At 49.1% G+C, this 16,539-nt stretch overlaps 1 protein-coding gene across 1 annotated transcript in view; it reads right to left on the reverse strand.

Annotated features, from left to right (window-relative positions):
- Nucleotides 1-1,267: 1,267 nt before the first annotated feature.
- Nucleotides 1,268-16,539, reverse strand: part of Mirr (iroquois-class homeodomain protein mirror) — a 90,864-nt gene continuing 75,592 nt past the window's right edge. Inside the window, exons 4-5 of the mRNA XM_076314108.1 lie at nucleotides 4,230-4,534; nucleotides 1,268-3,032 (exon numbers count right to left, since the gene is read on the reverse strand). Coding sequence (XP_076170223.1) covers nucleotides 2,098-3,032; nucleotides 4,230-4,534 — 1,240 coding nt within the window. The 3' untranslated portion in view covers nucleotides 1,268-2,097. The remainder of the gene's footprint in view (nucleotides 3,033-4,229; nucleotides 4,535-16,539) is intronic.

Here is a 16,539-nt window from a genome sequence, read left to right on the forward strand (position 1 = left end):
TTCGCGAGACCCAGCAAACCGATACACCAAAGACGCAACAAGGAACGATCGAACCTAGCCGCAACCACGATGCAGAGAACTAGCTTCCAGAGTGCAACGCAAATTGGAAAACGATCGAAAAGCGAACCAAACGATCACGAACCTTCCACCATCGAATATCAAGCGTCTTCTCCAAGATTACTCACCCCTTTCCGCAATCCGAGGATCCCCCAAGGAATTTCTTCTCACCGATCCAGAACCACGAGAGACGCGTACATTGAACCATAGATCGAGTTCAAGTGACGCGGAATGGGCGGGGAATGAATGACGAGGCCTGGCACATGTGTATTTTTTTTTTTTTTTTTTTTTTTTTTTTTATAATGATTCGTTTATTGCGAAAGGACACAGTCTGCAAGCCATCTGCCAATGTGGCATCAGCGAGCTCGCGTGAAATTTTGGACACGAATGACTAAAAGGTGATGGCGATCGTTCACTCTCGACATGACATGATATGTTGACAGTCGCTGCGCCCTGCGGTTGTCACGCGCGCGCGCGCGCATGTAGTACGCGTGTACGCGAGCGTTGGTTCCGCTCGCCCCACCGCGCTGTCGGTGTACGGGCGAGTTTGTTTCGTGTATAGTACGTCTCTGAGTTTTCGTCTCCCCAAGGTCACGGGCTCGAGGTACCGGAAGCTCGTCGTATCGCGCGGCAGCGGGGCGCAACGCGAATTCTAAGTTCCGCGCGGATTACGGGCGGGGAGCGATCGATCGCGGGCTTTCGACGAAATTACGCGATAATCGGCGGCGATGGAGACGAGAAGCAAAAGAAACAAAGAGAGAGAGAGAGTGTGAGAGAGAAATAGAATGAGAAAGAGAGAAAGACAGACAGAGAGCGAGAAAGAGAGTGAGAAAGAGAGTGGGTCGCGCGCGTCCATCACGTGGATGTCGTCGATCGCGTTTGTTCGAGACTCGCGACGATCCCGAGCGTCGAACTAATAAATAAATAATACTTACGAAAGGGAGATAACCGTGGCTCCCGCCGCGGATTCCATTTCGCGTGGAGCAACGCTCGTCGCCCGTAATCCGTCGCAGCGATCAAACGATCCATACCCCGTCATGATCGACCGAGTCGACGTGAATCGATAATATTATATAAACATTGCAATAACAATAATAATAATAATAATAATAATAATAATAATAATTAATCAATCAATCATCATAATCATAATAATAATAATAATAATAATAATAATAATAATCATCATCGTCGTCGTCGCCGTCGTTAGTATGAATTATGATCTCAAATATTATAATAATAATATCGTACCTACTCTACATACAATACATACACTGGCCGGACGCTCTCTACTGGGCCCTCTCTACTATTTACAAACGCATAAATAATTATTATTATTACCGTGTATTTATATATATAGTACTTTATGTATAATATGACTGTCGAGTCGACGCCTAGGATAGTGTTTTTTTTTTTTCCATTTTAACCGCGATAGCTGCTTGCTGCTGCCTACGGACGATAAACAAGGGGGCGATGGGAGGTTGGAGGGGATTTGTGGGGGGGGGGGGGCCCTACGATTTCGTTTTCTCCCTTTTAGATTTTTTTTTTTTCTTTTCCTTTCTTCCTTCCCTTTCTTGTTCCTGTTCTTTTCCTTTCCCTTTCTTTTCTCGTCGGGGACAGAGGAGAGAACCGACGCGAAGGAGGGACACGAGAGATCAGAGGGGGGCCGGGGTACAAGCCTTGGGGTACCGTCGGAGCAAAGGAGAAACGTGGGGAGCCCGAAAGACGATGGGAGAGACTAGGAACGTACATGGGAGGGGACTTGTATCGAAGGAATCGTCGCGAGTTGAAACTGGTATGGGGAGCAGGGGGTTAGAACGGTATCCAGGGGTGGGGGGCAGTATATCTCGTTCCGTCGTTCTTCGTTCAGTTACTGTACACTAATTACAAGATCGTAGTCTCTTATTATTGTCATCCACACCACACAACAGCGCCGCGCGTAATTGGCGCGCGCGTAATGGGCCGCCCTGCGCGGTTCCGCTCAGCTCGGGTTTCTCGTGTATCGAGTCAGTTAAATCGGTCCACGGATTCACCGGGGAATCACACTCGCCCGGGGGACTTTAGCTCCTGGGTCGGGAGCAGGTTGCCGCTCGGATGGGGCGACTGGTCGGAGCCACCCGAGGAGGCGGTCGACGAGGAGGACGGGGATAGACCGGATGACGCGGTCGTGAGGAGTACGGCCGGTCCACCGGGACCACCGCCGCCTCCGCCGCCACCGTTGATCGAGAAAGGTTTAACGTTACCGCTGGCGGAGACGGCCGAGGCGGCGGTGGAGGTGGTCAGTATGCTCGGGGCGGTTGACGGGGGCATCACGCCGCTCAGGCCGCCCAGTGTCCTCGAGTAGGTCTCCAGAAGTGACATGTCCCCGGATCCGAGGTGAGATGCACCGTAGAGGTTCCGGTAGAAGTCCGGATGCGGTCGCACGAACTGCGTGCCCGTGTGCATCGCCGGATGAAGGGGATGATGGGGTGGCAAACGACTCGCCAGAGGGCTGACCAGTTTTCCACCGCCCCCGCCCCCACCACCGCCGCCGCTGCTACCGCTGTAGGGGGACGAGAGACCGGACATCGTCGTTGGATTCGGGCTCTGTTGCTCGCCGTCCTTGCTCGCCATGTCGGCCAACGACCAGATCCTAGGCTTGGTGGTCACCACGCTACCGGTGGACGGTGCGCTGGTGCTCGCCGGTAGATGATGATTGCTCGGCGGTGTGCTCTCCGGGGACGGATGACGCAACAGCCGGCCGTGAGTCGACGCCAGATACGCCGGGTGCTGGAGCTGCAACGGATGCCTCGGCTCCCTTTGGTCGTAGAGACACTCGGGGCTGTCCGGGCCGCTGTCCACGCGCGACTCGCTCCACTCGCTCTCGGTTCGACCCTGCACGCCCGCGGTACCACCGCTGGTGCCGTGGAGAAGGTCCATCCGGTGCGCGGGTCGCTCGCCGTCCTCGCTCGAACCGGTGCCGGAGTCCTTGGAGTCTGGAACAGGGAACGGAATTTGTCTTTCGGTGACCACCAGGCCAGTGGAGAGACTCTCACCGGTTGGACAGTTAGGTTCGGTGGAAGGATCGATGGATCGAAGAGGGATCGTGCAGATGAAAGGATCGGGGGATCTTGGTTTGCTAGATGGATTGGAGGGGATGGAGATACAAGGTCGTAACCCATTGTGCATGCTCTATCGTGTTCGAGCAATGTACGACTCTAGAATTTACGCTAGAGGACATTAGAGAAGTTACTGTTTTTATAGTGGCAGATATAGAGCCTCTATCGACTCTAATATCTAACCCAGATCTGTACTGACCAGACATTGGAATCTTTTATTTTGAAAAAGTGACGAATTTGCGCTATAAGACATTAGAGAATCTATTGTTTTTATAGCAGAAGATATAGAGCCTCTATCGACTCCAAATCCATACTGGCCAGACCTTGGAACCTTCCATTTTGAAAAAGTGATGAATTTATGCTAAAAGTCATTAGAGAACCTACTGTTTTTATAGTGACTGATATAGAGCCTCTATCGACTCTAATATCTAACCCAGACCTGTTATACTAACTAGATCTTGGAATCTTCCATATTGAAAAAGTGATGAATTTATGCTAAAAGTCATTAGAGAACCTACTGTTTTTATAGTGACTGATATAGAGCCTCTATCGACTCTAATATCTAACCCAGACCTGTTATACTAACTAGATCTTGGAATCTTCCATATTGAAAAAGTGACGAATTTGCACTAGAAGTCATTAGAGAACCTACTGTTTTTATAGTGACTGATATAGAGCCTCTATCGACTCTAATATCTAACCCAGACCTGTTATACTAACTAGATCTTGGAATCTTCCATATTGAAAAAGTGACGAATTTGCACTAGAAGTCATTAGAGAACCTACTGTTTCTATAGTAGCCAATATAGAGCCTCTATCGACTCTAATATCTAACCCAGACCTGTTATACTAACTAGATCTTGGAATCTTCCATATTGAAAATGTGACGAATTTGCACTAGAGGACACTAGAGAACCTACTGTTCTTATAGCGGCCAATATAGAGCCTCTATCGACTCTAATATCTAACCCAGACCAGTACAAACCAGACCTTGGAATTCCCAAATGGAATCTTCCGTTTTGAAAAAGTGACGTTTCTGTAGCTTTCGACAAAGATGTCTGGAAGTATCCTCACCTAGTCGATCCTTCTCGTCCACGCTCTTCCTGCCACTGTCGTCGTCCTCGTTGTTGTTGTCCTCGTCCTCGACCCTGTTCCTCGGTTCCCACGTCATCTTGTTCTCTTTCTTGAGACGTCTCCGCGCGTTCGCGAACCACGTCGACACCTGCGTGAGTGTCATCTTCGTGATGATGGCCAACATGATCTTCTCGCCTTTGGTCGGGTACGGGTTCTTTTTGTGCTCGTTGAGCCAGGCCTTCAGTGTACTCGTTGTCTCTCGCGTCGCATTCTTCCGTCTCGCGCCGTTCAGGTCCATACCGTAACTAGAACGAACAAATTTCACACCGGTTAAACAACAAAGTCCTCCCTGACACCGAGGACGATCTCTCTCGCTTACGAGTAGACCACTGACCCCGCGCGATGCCAACTGGAGCAGATTTCGAGACTGGCGTTCGATTCTCGAGAGATCATTTCAATCGATTCGCGAATCGTGACAGGTCAATTGACACGGGAACATCCCACCATAGGAATGCGACACTTGCTTCGACAAATTGGGAATTGTGCGATCCGAGATTAGTCGTGGCACTTACCTTCATCCTCTCGATGTTCACAAACCCCTTTTTCTACATAGGGAAAATATTTTTCCAAAGACAGTTCTCTAGTAGTACTTAGGCTACTGTTCACCTACTACTGCAAAGATCTTTCACGTAAAGTGTCAAGCATGAGATTCCCCCTACATGGAAAGACCTTCACGAGTCCTGAGCAAGATTATTTCACATTACCCGTCATCTGAAGTGCATTCTTTCATCAACGTTGCGTAGAGGAAGACTCTCAACATCACAAATAGGAAAGAATTGCCCTTGGATTTCCACAAAGATCCCCCAACCTCCCACTCGAAAGCATATTAAACCAGAAGGTGACACGAATGAAAGCCCTTCCAATATGACGAATCGACCTCGACGAAACTCTTTAATGGAAACGGTTGAGGGGAGAGACGGCCCGTTCTTTTATCAAACCCTGCCCCCTCCCCAACTTTGGATCGTTCTCGTCGTCGTAGGATGCACGTGACCCGGATATAAGACGCTCGGTGGGGGGACGTACACAAGTCGCGGTACGTTATACGAGCGAACCGAATAAGAGACACCGCGACCGTGGAGAGTGCCGCGGAACGGGGGAAGAAGAGAATACGGCAAAGTCTCCGGTGGAACCTCGTGTCGGGAAACTTATCCAATCGTGAGGCTCGTTACGCCTTCCCCCGACCCGGGTAGAAAAGTCCGAGTCCTGCTCGGTTAGAGGAACGATATAAGCGGGTAGCTACTACTTTCATCCCGAGAGCAGATCTCTATCTAACGGTTTAAGCTCCTTCCTTCCATCCTGGCTGGAGGAGTGGAGAGTGGAAAGGAGTCGAGAGCGTACTCCCCCCACCCCCCTCCCCCTCAACGCCCGGTACCCCACCTCTTCTCCACACCACGGCTCACCCAAGTCGGACCGGAGCGACCGAACCCCTGGGATCCCATTACTAAAAGACTAACCCTTATCAAAGATTAAACTTCGGTATAACTGCTGAATCGACGGGATCGAAATTAAATTTTCCACCGCCCCCGGGGGCGATGCTCGTTCCCACTCCCTCGTTCCGTGCTCTTTTCCCCGTTCCGCCCACCGTTCGAGTTCTTCCTCTCGGTTGCGGTCTCTTGGCGATTCTCCTCCGGTTCCCTTTTTCTTTGCAACCGTATGGAGTTTCTCGGACAGGAACCGCTTGAAAAATTCCTCCTCAGAAGGTGGAGATACTGTTACGTGTACAGGGTGGTTCTCTCGCGAAAGTAGATTCCAATAGAGTATGGCAACAGTTCCATGTTTGGATATGTACCGTCTATGAGCGACGAGAGCGCTTACGTTAACGTACCAGGTTACTCGTCGTTGATCGAGGACTGGTGGATTCTAAGTGGGCACGGAGAGACTCGTTTGCCTTCTTGTCGTGGGCGGACACTCGGTCCGACGAGACGAGTCAAGAAACAGTAACATTGTGTTTCTTAACGATTCGTGATCGACGAGTACTGTTTGGTTCTATTTGTGAGAGAAGACGAGGTGCAAGTGCTTCGGGGTCTGACGAAAGAATCATCCTCTATACACCGAGAGTGGAATCCAGGGTGGTGGTATTCTCCAGCCGGTAGAAAAATCGCGGTTCCGGAATAATCTCCGCGCAGAAAGGATCCCTTTCCCTGGAAGTCACCCCACCGTCGCAGCAGCGTGCAACACCCCAAACGACGAGATATCGCCGATCCCGAATACCCTCGATGGGAGAGAGACTCGACTCGAAAGCGCACCTTTGTTGGCCGCGAGAGATCTCTCTGCCCGGCCGTCACGGGAAGCCGCCATTATTGAGCTTTATTTTCACCCTCTCGCGACCCCAACGAGCGCGAGACAGAGATACGAGGGGGGGCGAGGGAGATGGAGAGGGAAAGGAAACCAAGAGGGAGGCGTGTGTGGACGCGCGCGAGTGACGTTACCCGGGCGTCGGGATCGAGAGGGATCAGGGGACCGGGGGGTTGGATGCGGAGATGGGAAATTAATAAAACTGTCACTTATCTACCCTTCCCCGAGGCAGGCCTACACGCGGTATCTCTCCCGGACTCTTCTGTCTTCTTTCCGCCCCCCTGGCTCGCCTTCCTATCTTTCCGGGTGCCGGTTGTTCCCTTCGCGGGTGTTCCGCCCGTCTCGCTTCCACCCTCCGGGCGGTGTGTACGCGCGGGGGATTCCCAGCGGGATGAAACGAGGCGCTAAACATTTCAATTTGGCTCTTGTCTCTCCATCCGCGCGCGGTGAGTATCATTTCTCTCTCCTGGCTCCCTCGAACTTTCTCTCTAACCTCTGTCTCCTTCTCTTTCTAACTCTAACTTTTTATCTAACTCTAAATGCAACTCTGACTCTAACTCTAACTGCGACTCTAACTGTAACCGTAACTATAACTCTAACTCTGACTTTAACTGTGACTCTAACTCTAACTGTAACTGTAACTCTAACTCAAACTTTAACTGTGACTCTAACTCTAACTGCGACTGTAACTATAACTGTAACTATAACTCTAACTCTAACTCTAACTGCGACTGTAACTATAACTGTAACTATAACTCTAACTCTGACTCTAACTTGACTGTAACTCTAACTGCGACTGTAACTATAACTTTAACTCTAACAGTAACTGTGACTTTGACTCTGATTTTGATTCTAACTTGAACTTTAACTGTGTCTCTAACTGTAACTCTAACTCATTCTCTAACTCTACCTCTAACTCATTCTCGAACTCTAACTCTAGCTCTTTCTTTAACTGTAACTCTTTCTCTAACTCTAGCTCTAACTCTGACTTTGACTCTGACTTTGATTGTAACTCTACCTGTAACTTTATCTCTCAGTCTAACTCTAATTATAACTATAACTCTAATTCTGACTCTAACTGTGACTCTAATTCCAACTCCAACTCTAACTTTAACTCTAACTTTAACTCTAACTTTGACTCTAACTTTGACTCTGACTTTGACTGTGACTTTGACTCCGACTTTGACTCTCTCTCCAACTTAAACTCTCTCCATCCCTCGATCCTATCCTATCCTATCCATCCAGCGTCGAGTGAAGGGTCGAAGGCTCGGGGATTCGTGCACGGGCGCAAAGAGAGCGAAAGAGCCGGAGAGACGATGGTACCGGTGAGATGGGAGTCGGGGTATGACGGCATAGAGAGAAGGAAACCGAGGTGGACCTGTGCGCACGCCAGCGAAACAGAGAGGAACAGGAAGACAGGAAAGAGCCGAGGGCGAGAGGAGAGGATGGCTTAACCCCGGTCTGTTTGCGAGGAGCAAATGGCGTTCTGCAGTTATTTTAAAATTCAGCCTCCGGTGGCAGAAGGGGGAGGATGGGTGGCGGCTGGGGGTGCGCGCGGATCGGATTAAAAAATCAGAGTGGAAGCTTGTTTCTCATGATAACAGCCAGCCGCCCCCGAGAGCGGGAACTGCTGCTTTCTACCCGATTCCGTCTCCCTACCACCCGCGTGTCGAGTCCCTATATCTCTCCGCCTCTTTGGCGTCCACCTGTCTCCCTCTCCGACACCCCCACACCCCCTGCCGCCTACACCCTACCATCGCTCTCTCTGCTCCCCGTTCACCCTCTCTCTGTCTTCTTTGTAACGTTCCTGGCGAGTTTTTCGATCTCTTTCCCCGGTTGGCGTTTCTGCACGCTTCTCCCGATCCGTCTCTCGCTCTCGAGTTCTCTCCCCCTCATCCCTCTCGCGTTGCTATATCGTCGTTCGCAGTATGCAGGGAGGGAGGGAGCCATCCGTCGACAGCTTTAAATACGCCGTCCGCTCGAATATAGACCCGTCTCGCGTTATCTATATACAAATCGTATTATACACGCGTATATACGCAGCTACGCGCGCCTCCGCTCCGCGCGCGGCTGCGATCAGCCTCTTGCCTCTCGCGCGAGAGAGCTAATCGCATCAGCCCGCTTGTTTCCATAGCGATCGCTAATCGGGACGATCTCCTCTCGTTCTCCGGCGTCGCGTCGAGTTGCCTTTGTTCGACCGGTTCACCTACCCCCACGACCGAAGGGCGAAATTCTCCCTCCACGGTGAGGGGGAGGAGGGGAAGAACTCACGAGCTGTCGACGAGCTGGACGTCGAGACGGCTTTGTCTTGTTTTTCCAGCGAGCGGACCGGGGCTCGCGACTTTTTTATAGATTTTCACCCGAGAGTGTACCAGAGCCGAGCGGAGAAATAAAAAACAAACCGGACACGATTCGAGACACGATTCGAGGATGTTCTCGGCCGGCAAGGTCTCGCGACGAGTTTAACTGGATTCGGTCTAGGCTTTCTACCGGCAGGGGGAGGGACAGTGTGAACATCTCGGGCGAAACTCGTCGAAGAATGTTCCAACGGTCGCGTGACGGATAGCGCGAGTCTCTGTGTCGTCGGATAGCGTTGAGTGGCCGGTGAAAAGATCGAGAGGTGGGGTCGAGGGGTGGGATCGTTTGGAGGATTGCGAGAGAAGACCTGGAACGAGCAAGGGGCACCACTGGAAGAACGGTGACCCTCCTCCTGACGAGATTAACTTCTGACTTTGAAGCGTTTCTCTCCAGCAAAGTCGTAGGGTAGTACAAAATTGCGATTAGTTGGGAAAACAGGAGTTGCAAACCTATGATCTCTCGTCCAACATTGGTGCGCCGTCTCTAGGAAAGTGTAGATACATTGGGGCTAGTTTCGAAAACGGGAATTGTAGTTTCATCGATTACTCTACTGTTGTTGCTCATCTCTAGTCTTTGATTTCTATTCTCTAGTTTCTAGCCTCTAGACGTTCGACTCTAGTCTCTAGTCTGTAGCCTCTAAACGTTCGACTCTAGCCTCTAATCTATAGACTCTCGACTCTAGTCTCTAGATTCTAAAATCTGGTCTCTAGACTTTCGACTCTAGTCTCTAGACTTTAAACTCTAGCCTCTAGACTTTCGACTCTAGTCTCTAATCTCAAGATTTTCGACTCTAGTCTTTAGATTTTAAACTCTAGCCTCTAGACTTTCGACTCTAGTCTGTAACCTCTAGTCTCTAGCCTCTGGTCTATAGACTTTTGACTCTAGTCTATAGACTTTCGATTGTGGTCTCCAATATCTAATTTCTAGTCTCTAGTCTCTAGTCTCTAGTCTCTAGTCTCTAGTCTCTAGCCTCTAGTCTCTAGTCTCTAGCCTCTAGCCTCTAGTCTATAGACTTTCGACTCTAGCCTCTAGTCTATAGACTTTCGATTCTAGCCTCTAGTCTATAGACTTTCGATTCTAGTCTCTAGATTTTAGAGTCTAGCCTCTAAATTTTCGACTATAGTCTCTAGACCTTTGACTCTAGTCTCTAGATTTTCGACTCCAGTCTCCAATCTCTAGATTTTCAAATTGTAGTCTCTAATCTCTAGATTTTCCACTCTAGTCTCTAGTATCTAGACTCTAACCTCCATTCTCCAGACTTTATATACCACTCTCTCGTCTCTCACTCCAATCTCTAATCTCTGCTCCCTATACGTCTCTCGATCCCAAGCAAAAAATTCACTCGATCTCGAAACCGACTGCTCGAAATCGCAGCTATCCCGAAATTCCGTCGCATCCCTCCTCCTCCTCCTCCTCCTAGCATCCCCCGAGAGCCTCGAAGGCGATCGACCATTAAAGTCCACCGAAACGGCCATTTCTCGCGACCCTCTGTCGCACGGCGGTTAACATAAACGCGTTTGTCAAGGCGTAGCCTTTAAGGGGGATAAAAACAGGGGTGAGTGACCATGGCCAGCTCGAAACGAGGCAGGTGTGCGGCTCGCGCGACTCCGCCCCTCGTTACCACTCGTAACTAGGGGTGATATCCGACTTCTTTCTACCCTCCCGCTCCTTCTCGCGTTGGCTCGCATGGCCCCCCCTCTCTCTCTCTCTCTCTCTTTCTCCCTTCCTCCCTCCGTCTGTCCCCCTTATTGCCAACCGCGCACCTTTCCAGGTAGGGTCGCGAGCTTCGCGCGCTTTTATCAACGCAAAGGTGCAGCCATTTTCATTCGCGTCGCCATCTTCCCCCTCGGTAGATACGTGTGCACGCACACGGAGCCCGCTCTACTCGCGCGTCCGTTCGTGTAGAAGTTCCTGCCTCGTGGTCGCGTTTCAGTTTAATCAACCGCGAAGCCACGCCAGCCTTCTGCGGTCCCTTTCATCCGTCCGTCCTCCTTGTCTCGGCGCCCGTGGCCTGGCTAGTCGTCGATCCGTGGGCATATTCGATCCACGACCAATCCGAACACGGTACGATTGTTTCCACGACGGAAACCGTGCTTCGAACCTCGAGTCACTGTTCACGCGGTTCGTTTCGACGACAAGCACCGCTCTCTCCTTTCGGTTCGAGTTACCCTCGAGCTTTTTACGTTGCAACTTCAACCACCGTCACTCTTCAGCAATCGTGGCTCGATATTTTCTTCTAAGGGAGAATCACCGTGCATTCTTTGTCCTTTCTTTGCACAGAGATGTCCCAGAACGGTTCGAATGGGTTCCATCGAGAGTACAGTTGGTAACGATGCAAGATCTAGGTGGAGTAGTATAAGTTTGATACTATAGAGAACCTTAATAAGTTCTTGGATAAGTAACCTTTTCTAGAACCTACGAACTAGAACTACTTGATAACAATTGGATCTTCAAACAGTGTGACTGTTTAGGAATTGTGGTTCGATGCTTGATATTTTCTTCGAAGAGAGAATACTATATACATCACTGTGCATTCTTTGTACCGAGATGTCCAAGAATAGTTCGAGTAGGTTCCACCGAGACTACAGTTGGTAACGATGCAAGATCTAGGTGGAGTACTATAAGTTTGATACTATAGAAGAACTATAGTAAGTTCTCGAATAATAAGTAATTTAGAGCTTTTCTAGAGCTACTTGGTTACAAATTCCTACGAAATCTACTAACCTGGAGGGACTATTATCCGCAACATAAGTGTAACAACTCTGTATTCGAATGCTATAACTTAGAAAACCTTTTCCAGAACCTCTAAAACTCGTCACATAAATCGGTGCAAAAGTGTCGACGAGCACTCCGCAAATTTATAGCGATAGAGCAGCTATAGATCGAACCGGTCAACAAGAGAATTCTACGAGATCTAGAGGACCCAAGTAAACCACTACGGATAAGACTATCATCCCAAATCATGAACCGTACTCTCGAATAGTTAACGTTTCTCTGCAACTATATTCCTCGCACCGCTCTAAATAATTTTTCACACAGGACACTCACCCAAACCAAACCCCACCCCAGCTGAACCAATTCTCATATCACCACGATTCGCCGGATTCTAACGTCGAGAAAGGACCAGAATCGTGAATAATTCCTTCCCCGAAAAATAGAGAATCCCGCGACAAGTTACCGCGTAACGAGAACCAGCCTCGCGGTGTACACGCACGGGCAGTTTACGCGCGGAGCGTGTACCGATGTCGCGTTAAGCTCTTAGAAGCGCTCCGGGGAGACGCGCGGACGCGTCGCGAGCAAGTTTCGCGAGCCCGGTGACAGTCGGTTGTTCCACATCCAACTTTATTAGCAGTTGGTCGCAACGTGACAGATCGATCGTAAACTTCCTGTTGCGCGCGTGTACGCGTATCCGTGGTACCTGTGGTACGCGCGTGTTGGAACTTTCGCCGGAGGTGAACACTCGCGGGTACCTACACGATCGTACCCGTTCACCCATACGAAACAGAGACGACCGTCTGTCCCTCGACCCGACCAGAGATTATACAATCTCTCGTCCTCTCTCTCTCTGTGTCTTTCTCTCTCTCTGTGTCTTTCTCTATCTATCTTTCTCTCTCTGGTTCTCTCCCTTTCTCTCGGTCAGTCGTTCGGCGTATGTAACCGAGTTTATATAAAATGATACACGGCCCGCTACTTTGTCATACGATCGTTTAAATTCATCTGGAGACACACACCGGCCGGCCCCTGCCCACCGCGATTAAAGTCAGCCACCGCTGAATTATCGTTAGCCGAGATTACTACGTACTGGCTGTTATGGCTGGCTCGTGAAAATTTACAAAACCCCGAATGATAGAGCGCGATCTAAGCGAACGCAACGTCACGCACACGTTAACGGTGGACAAACGCGGCGCGTGGTACCGTTCACGGAGTTACACTTGTCCCTGTTCCGTCGTTACAATGCGCTTTACGAGGAACCTTTATCGCTAACTCGATAAAGAACGCGCACCGAGGGACCCGTGTCCGCGGTACATTGTTTCCGTGGCGATTCCGATTGGCGAGCCGCTCTCGCCCGGATGCACGCACGGAACACTGAGAGAACTGCACTCGTAACCGTTTCACGGGTCGCGAGATGGTCCATTGCTCGCGAGGAACCATCGTCGTGGATCGAGAGGACGGAACGAAGAGGTGCTCGTAACCGTGGAAAGATTCCTCTTGGAAAGGTTGTAGGGCCGTTTCGCGATGGGCGACCGAACACTCGACTCTGACGAGAGGAACGTACGGAGTGACTCTTGCCGATTTTAACGAAAATTGGCAGGTTTAGTGGTTTAACATACGATATTGTAACGTGAGTTATGGTTGTAGATGGTCAGGTTGCGAGGAATTGGGTTTGGAAGAAATCTACTTGAGTAGTGGAATATCCTTCACGAGGATTTAGTGGAAAATGTTTAGAGAAGAGTGTGTGTAGAGTTTAGAGAAATCTACTCGAGTAATAGAGCATCTTTAAGAAGGATAACTGTGGTATAGTAGCAAGAGTTTAGAGCAGAATGAGTGTATAGTTTAGAGAAGTCTACTCGAGTAATAGAGCATCTTCAAGAAGGATAACTATGGTATTATAGCAAGAGTTTAGAGCAGAATGAGTGTGTACAGTTTAGAGAAATCTACTCCAGTAATAGAGCATCTTCAAGAAGGATAACTGTGGTATAGTAGCAAGAATTTAGAGCAGAATGAGTGTACAGTTTAGAGAAATCTACTCGAGTAATAGAGCATCCTCAACAAGGGTAATTGTGGCATAATAGCAAGAGTTTAGAGCAAAATGAGTGTACAGTTTAGAGAAACCTACTCAAATAGTAAAACTACTCTTGAGAAATCTACTCAATAGTACTTCTACTCAAATATCAAATAATAGAGCATCCTCAACAAGGGTAATTGTGGAATAGTAGCAAGGGTATAGAGGAGAATGAGTTTACAGTTTAGAGAAATCTACTCGAGTAATAGAGCATTCTCAAAAACGGTTACTATAATCGAGTAACAAAACTTCAGAATGAGTGTAAAATTTAGAGACATCTACTCGAATAGTATAGCATCTCCACTGACAATGCCTGTGACGTAGTGGTAAGAGTAGAATTTAAATTCGAGAAACAATTCGTACACTTCTATAGCTACTACGCTATAATTATAGTTCATAGAGCTACTCTAGTCGAGTAGACTTTTTCAAACAGTACACTTACTATATTCGTACCTGACTGGCCACCTACGACTATAATTCCGGTTACGATCGTCGTATAAGTGAACGTACCAAACTACTGAGAAAATTTAAAATCGTTGAGAACCGTTTCTGACGTACACCCTTCTGAGAGGCGCTTGTTCCTGGATATCTCGCGAGACGTAACGATCGTCTCGAGTCGATAATTGATTTCTGCCTTCGTAAAATCTGTCGTCTGGTAGATTACGGTGCTCTGTCGACGCGTGGATTAAGATATAACCGTCAACAGTCCCGCAAGTGCAAGATAGGGACGTTTCTTGTGTTTGGATGACGGAATCGCGGTCCCCGGCCGAGTATTTGGAATGCACGAGCCATCTGGTGATCGTCCACGATGACGAAAGAGGGATGCATCGACGCGAGAAGGCCTAGGACAATCTCGGCAATTGTATCGAGAGATAAACACATCGCACACTTTCGACAGTTACCAACACACAGATGAATCTCTTCGAAGACTCCGCAAACAGGATTCGCATTTCCTCCCACGAGGAAAGTAACCGAGCCGATTGTCCGTGGAGACCAACGACGCCATCCAAGTCTTCGAGTTGTTATTTACGACACCCTGACCAACCCTCCTAAGGCCTGACTTTCGCGCTGCTCGACACCGTCGAGAATTTCCCTTTTATCGCGCCATAGAATTCGCAATTTATCCGCGACCGATCCGAGACGTACACTCGTCGCTTCGAGCGAAATGAAGAAAACCCGATAACTGTTGCGAAAACAGTATCCACTCCCGACGAAAGTGTTCACTCAAACGCCAACAAATGCGAAAGAATATACGTGATTAAATCTCTCAACGATAACTGTGCTATAGTAGCAAAAGTTTAGAGAGGAATGAGTGTACAGTTTAGAGAAATCTACTCGAGTAATAGAGCATCTTCAAGAAGGATAATTGTGGTATAGTAGCAAAAGTTTAGAGAAGAATGAGTGTACAGTTTAGAGAAATCTACTCGAGTAATAGAGCATCTTTAAGAAGGATAATTGTGATATAGTAGCTAGAGTTTAGAGCAGAATGAGTGTACAGTTTAGAGAAATCTACTCGAATAGTAAAACTACTCTTGAGAAGTCTACTCGATAGTTCTTCTATTCAAATATCAAATAATTTGATATCTAAAATAAGTTTAGAGAAGAATCAGTATACATTTTAGAGAAATCTACTCGAATAGTAAAACTACTCTTGAGAAATCTACTCGAATAATAAAACTACTCTTGTGAAATCTACTCGAATAGTAAAACTACTCTTGAGAAATCTACTCGAATAGTAAAACTACTCTTGAGAAATCTACTCGATAGTACTTCTACTCAAATATCAAACAATAGAGCATCCTCAACAATGTATAGCAGCGAAATCGTCCGAACGTCGCTAGAGATTTCTGGTCTTCGTCAGTCAGTGCTCCGATTCACTTTCCACAGAACGATTCGTTCCCGTTTCGTACACGTTTGTTTCTCTCCGTTCACCGAGTGGCTCGTTTTTCGTAAAGTATCGTTTCCACGTGTCGATATCCAGGCCCTGTCTCGAAACGGTCCCGTTTCGCAACGATTCGTTGTCGTTACCCGCGGCAACTCGACAAGTACTTACGCAAAGTTCATTAAACGATCGACCTATAAATCACACGGCCCTCGGGACAATTTCCCTCCCTAGTTCCCTCTACTCCCGTTCGGAGTCCGTGCACGTGGCGTGACCTTTCGTTCGACACGCGTTATCCGTAAAAGCGTTTCTACTAAGCTAGCCGCGCGGCTCGAGAGGCCCCGGAGTATCGAAAGACGAGGGGCGCGGCCGAGTCGTTAAATCTTTGCGCGCGCGCGCGCGCGTACACCCCGACAGGACTAATCTGCCTCCATTAAGGCTAATGGGAAAAGCGCGAGTAGCGTGGAGCCCGCGGCACGACGAGCCGCTGTCATCCGCGTGTCCGTGGAATCTGGACGAGAGGAGCGAAAAACGTGTGTCGTCGCTCGTGACTTTTCGCTCGGGGAGCAACGTGATGTGCCCCTCTGACCCCCCCGACCACCCCTCCACGGTTGACGCCGAGCGGCGCAACCCTTGCCGCACAGCCGGGCAAAAAGCACCCCCGCCCCTTTGGCGGGACGAAAACCGGGTCATTAAACGGCCGTACATCATCGCCGGGACGTGACACATCCGTGATGCTGAACGCTGCCAGCCGCGGATATACCCGGGGCCCGACTCATTAGCCCCGGGATATTCCCAGTTTGCGCCCGGATCGACCGGGAGGGGAGAGGGAACGTTCCAAGTTTGACGAGCGAACGACTCCTACGGGGGAACGGAATTGCAAGCTTTGAGCTAGCGACGCTGCCAGATCGATAGAGGGATTTAGAGTGTTT

The sequence above is a fragment of the Ptiloglossa arizonensis genome, chromosome 6 (assembly GCF_051014685.1).
Source record: "Ptiloglossa arizonensis isolate GNS036 chromosome 6, iyPtiAriz1_principal, whole genome shotgun sequence".
Classification (NCBI taxonomy): Eukaryota; Metazoa; Arthropoda; class Insecta; order Hymenoptera; family Colletidae; genus Ptiloglossa; species Ptiloglossa arizonensis.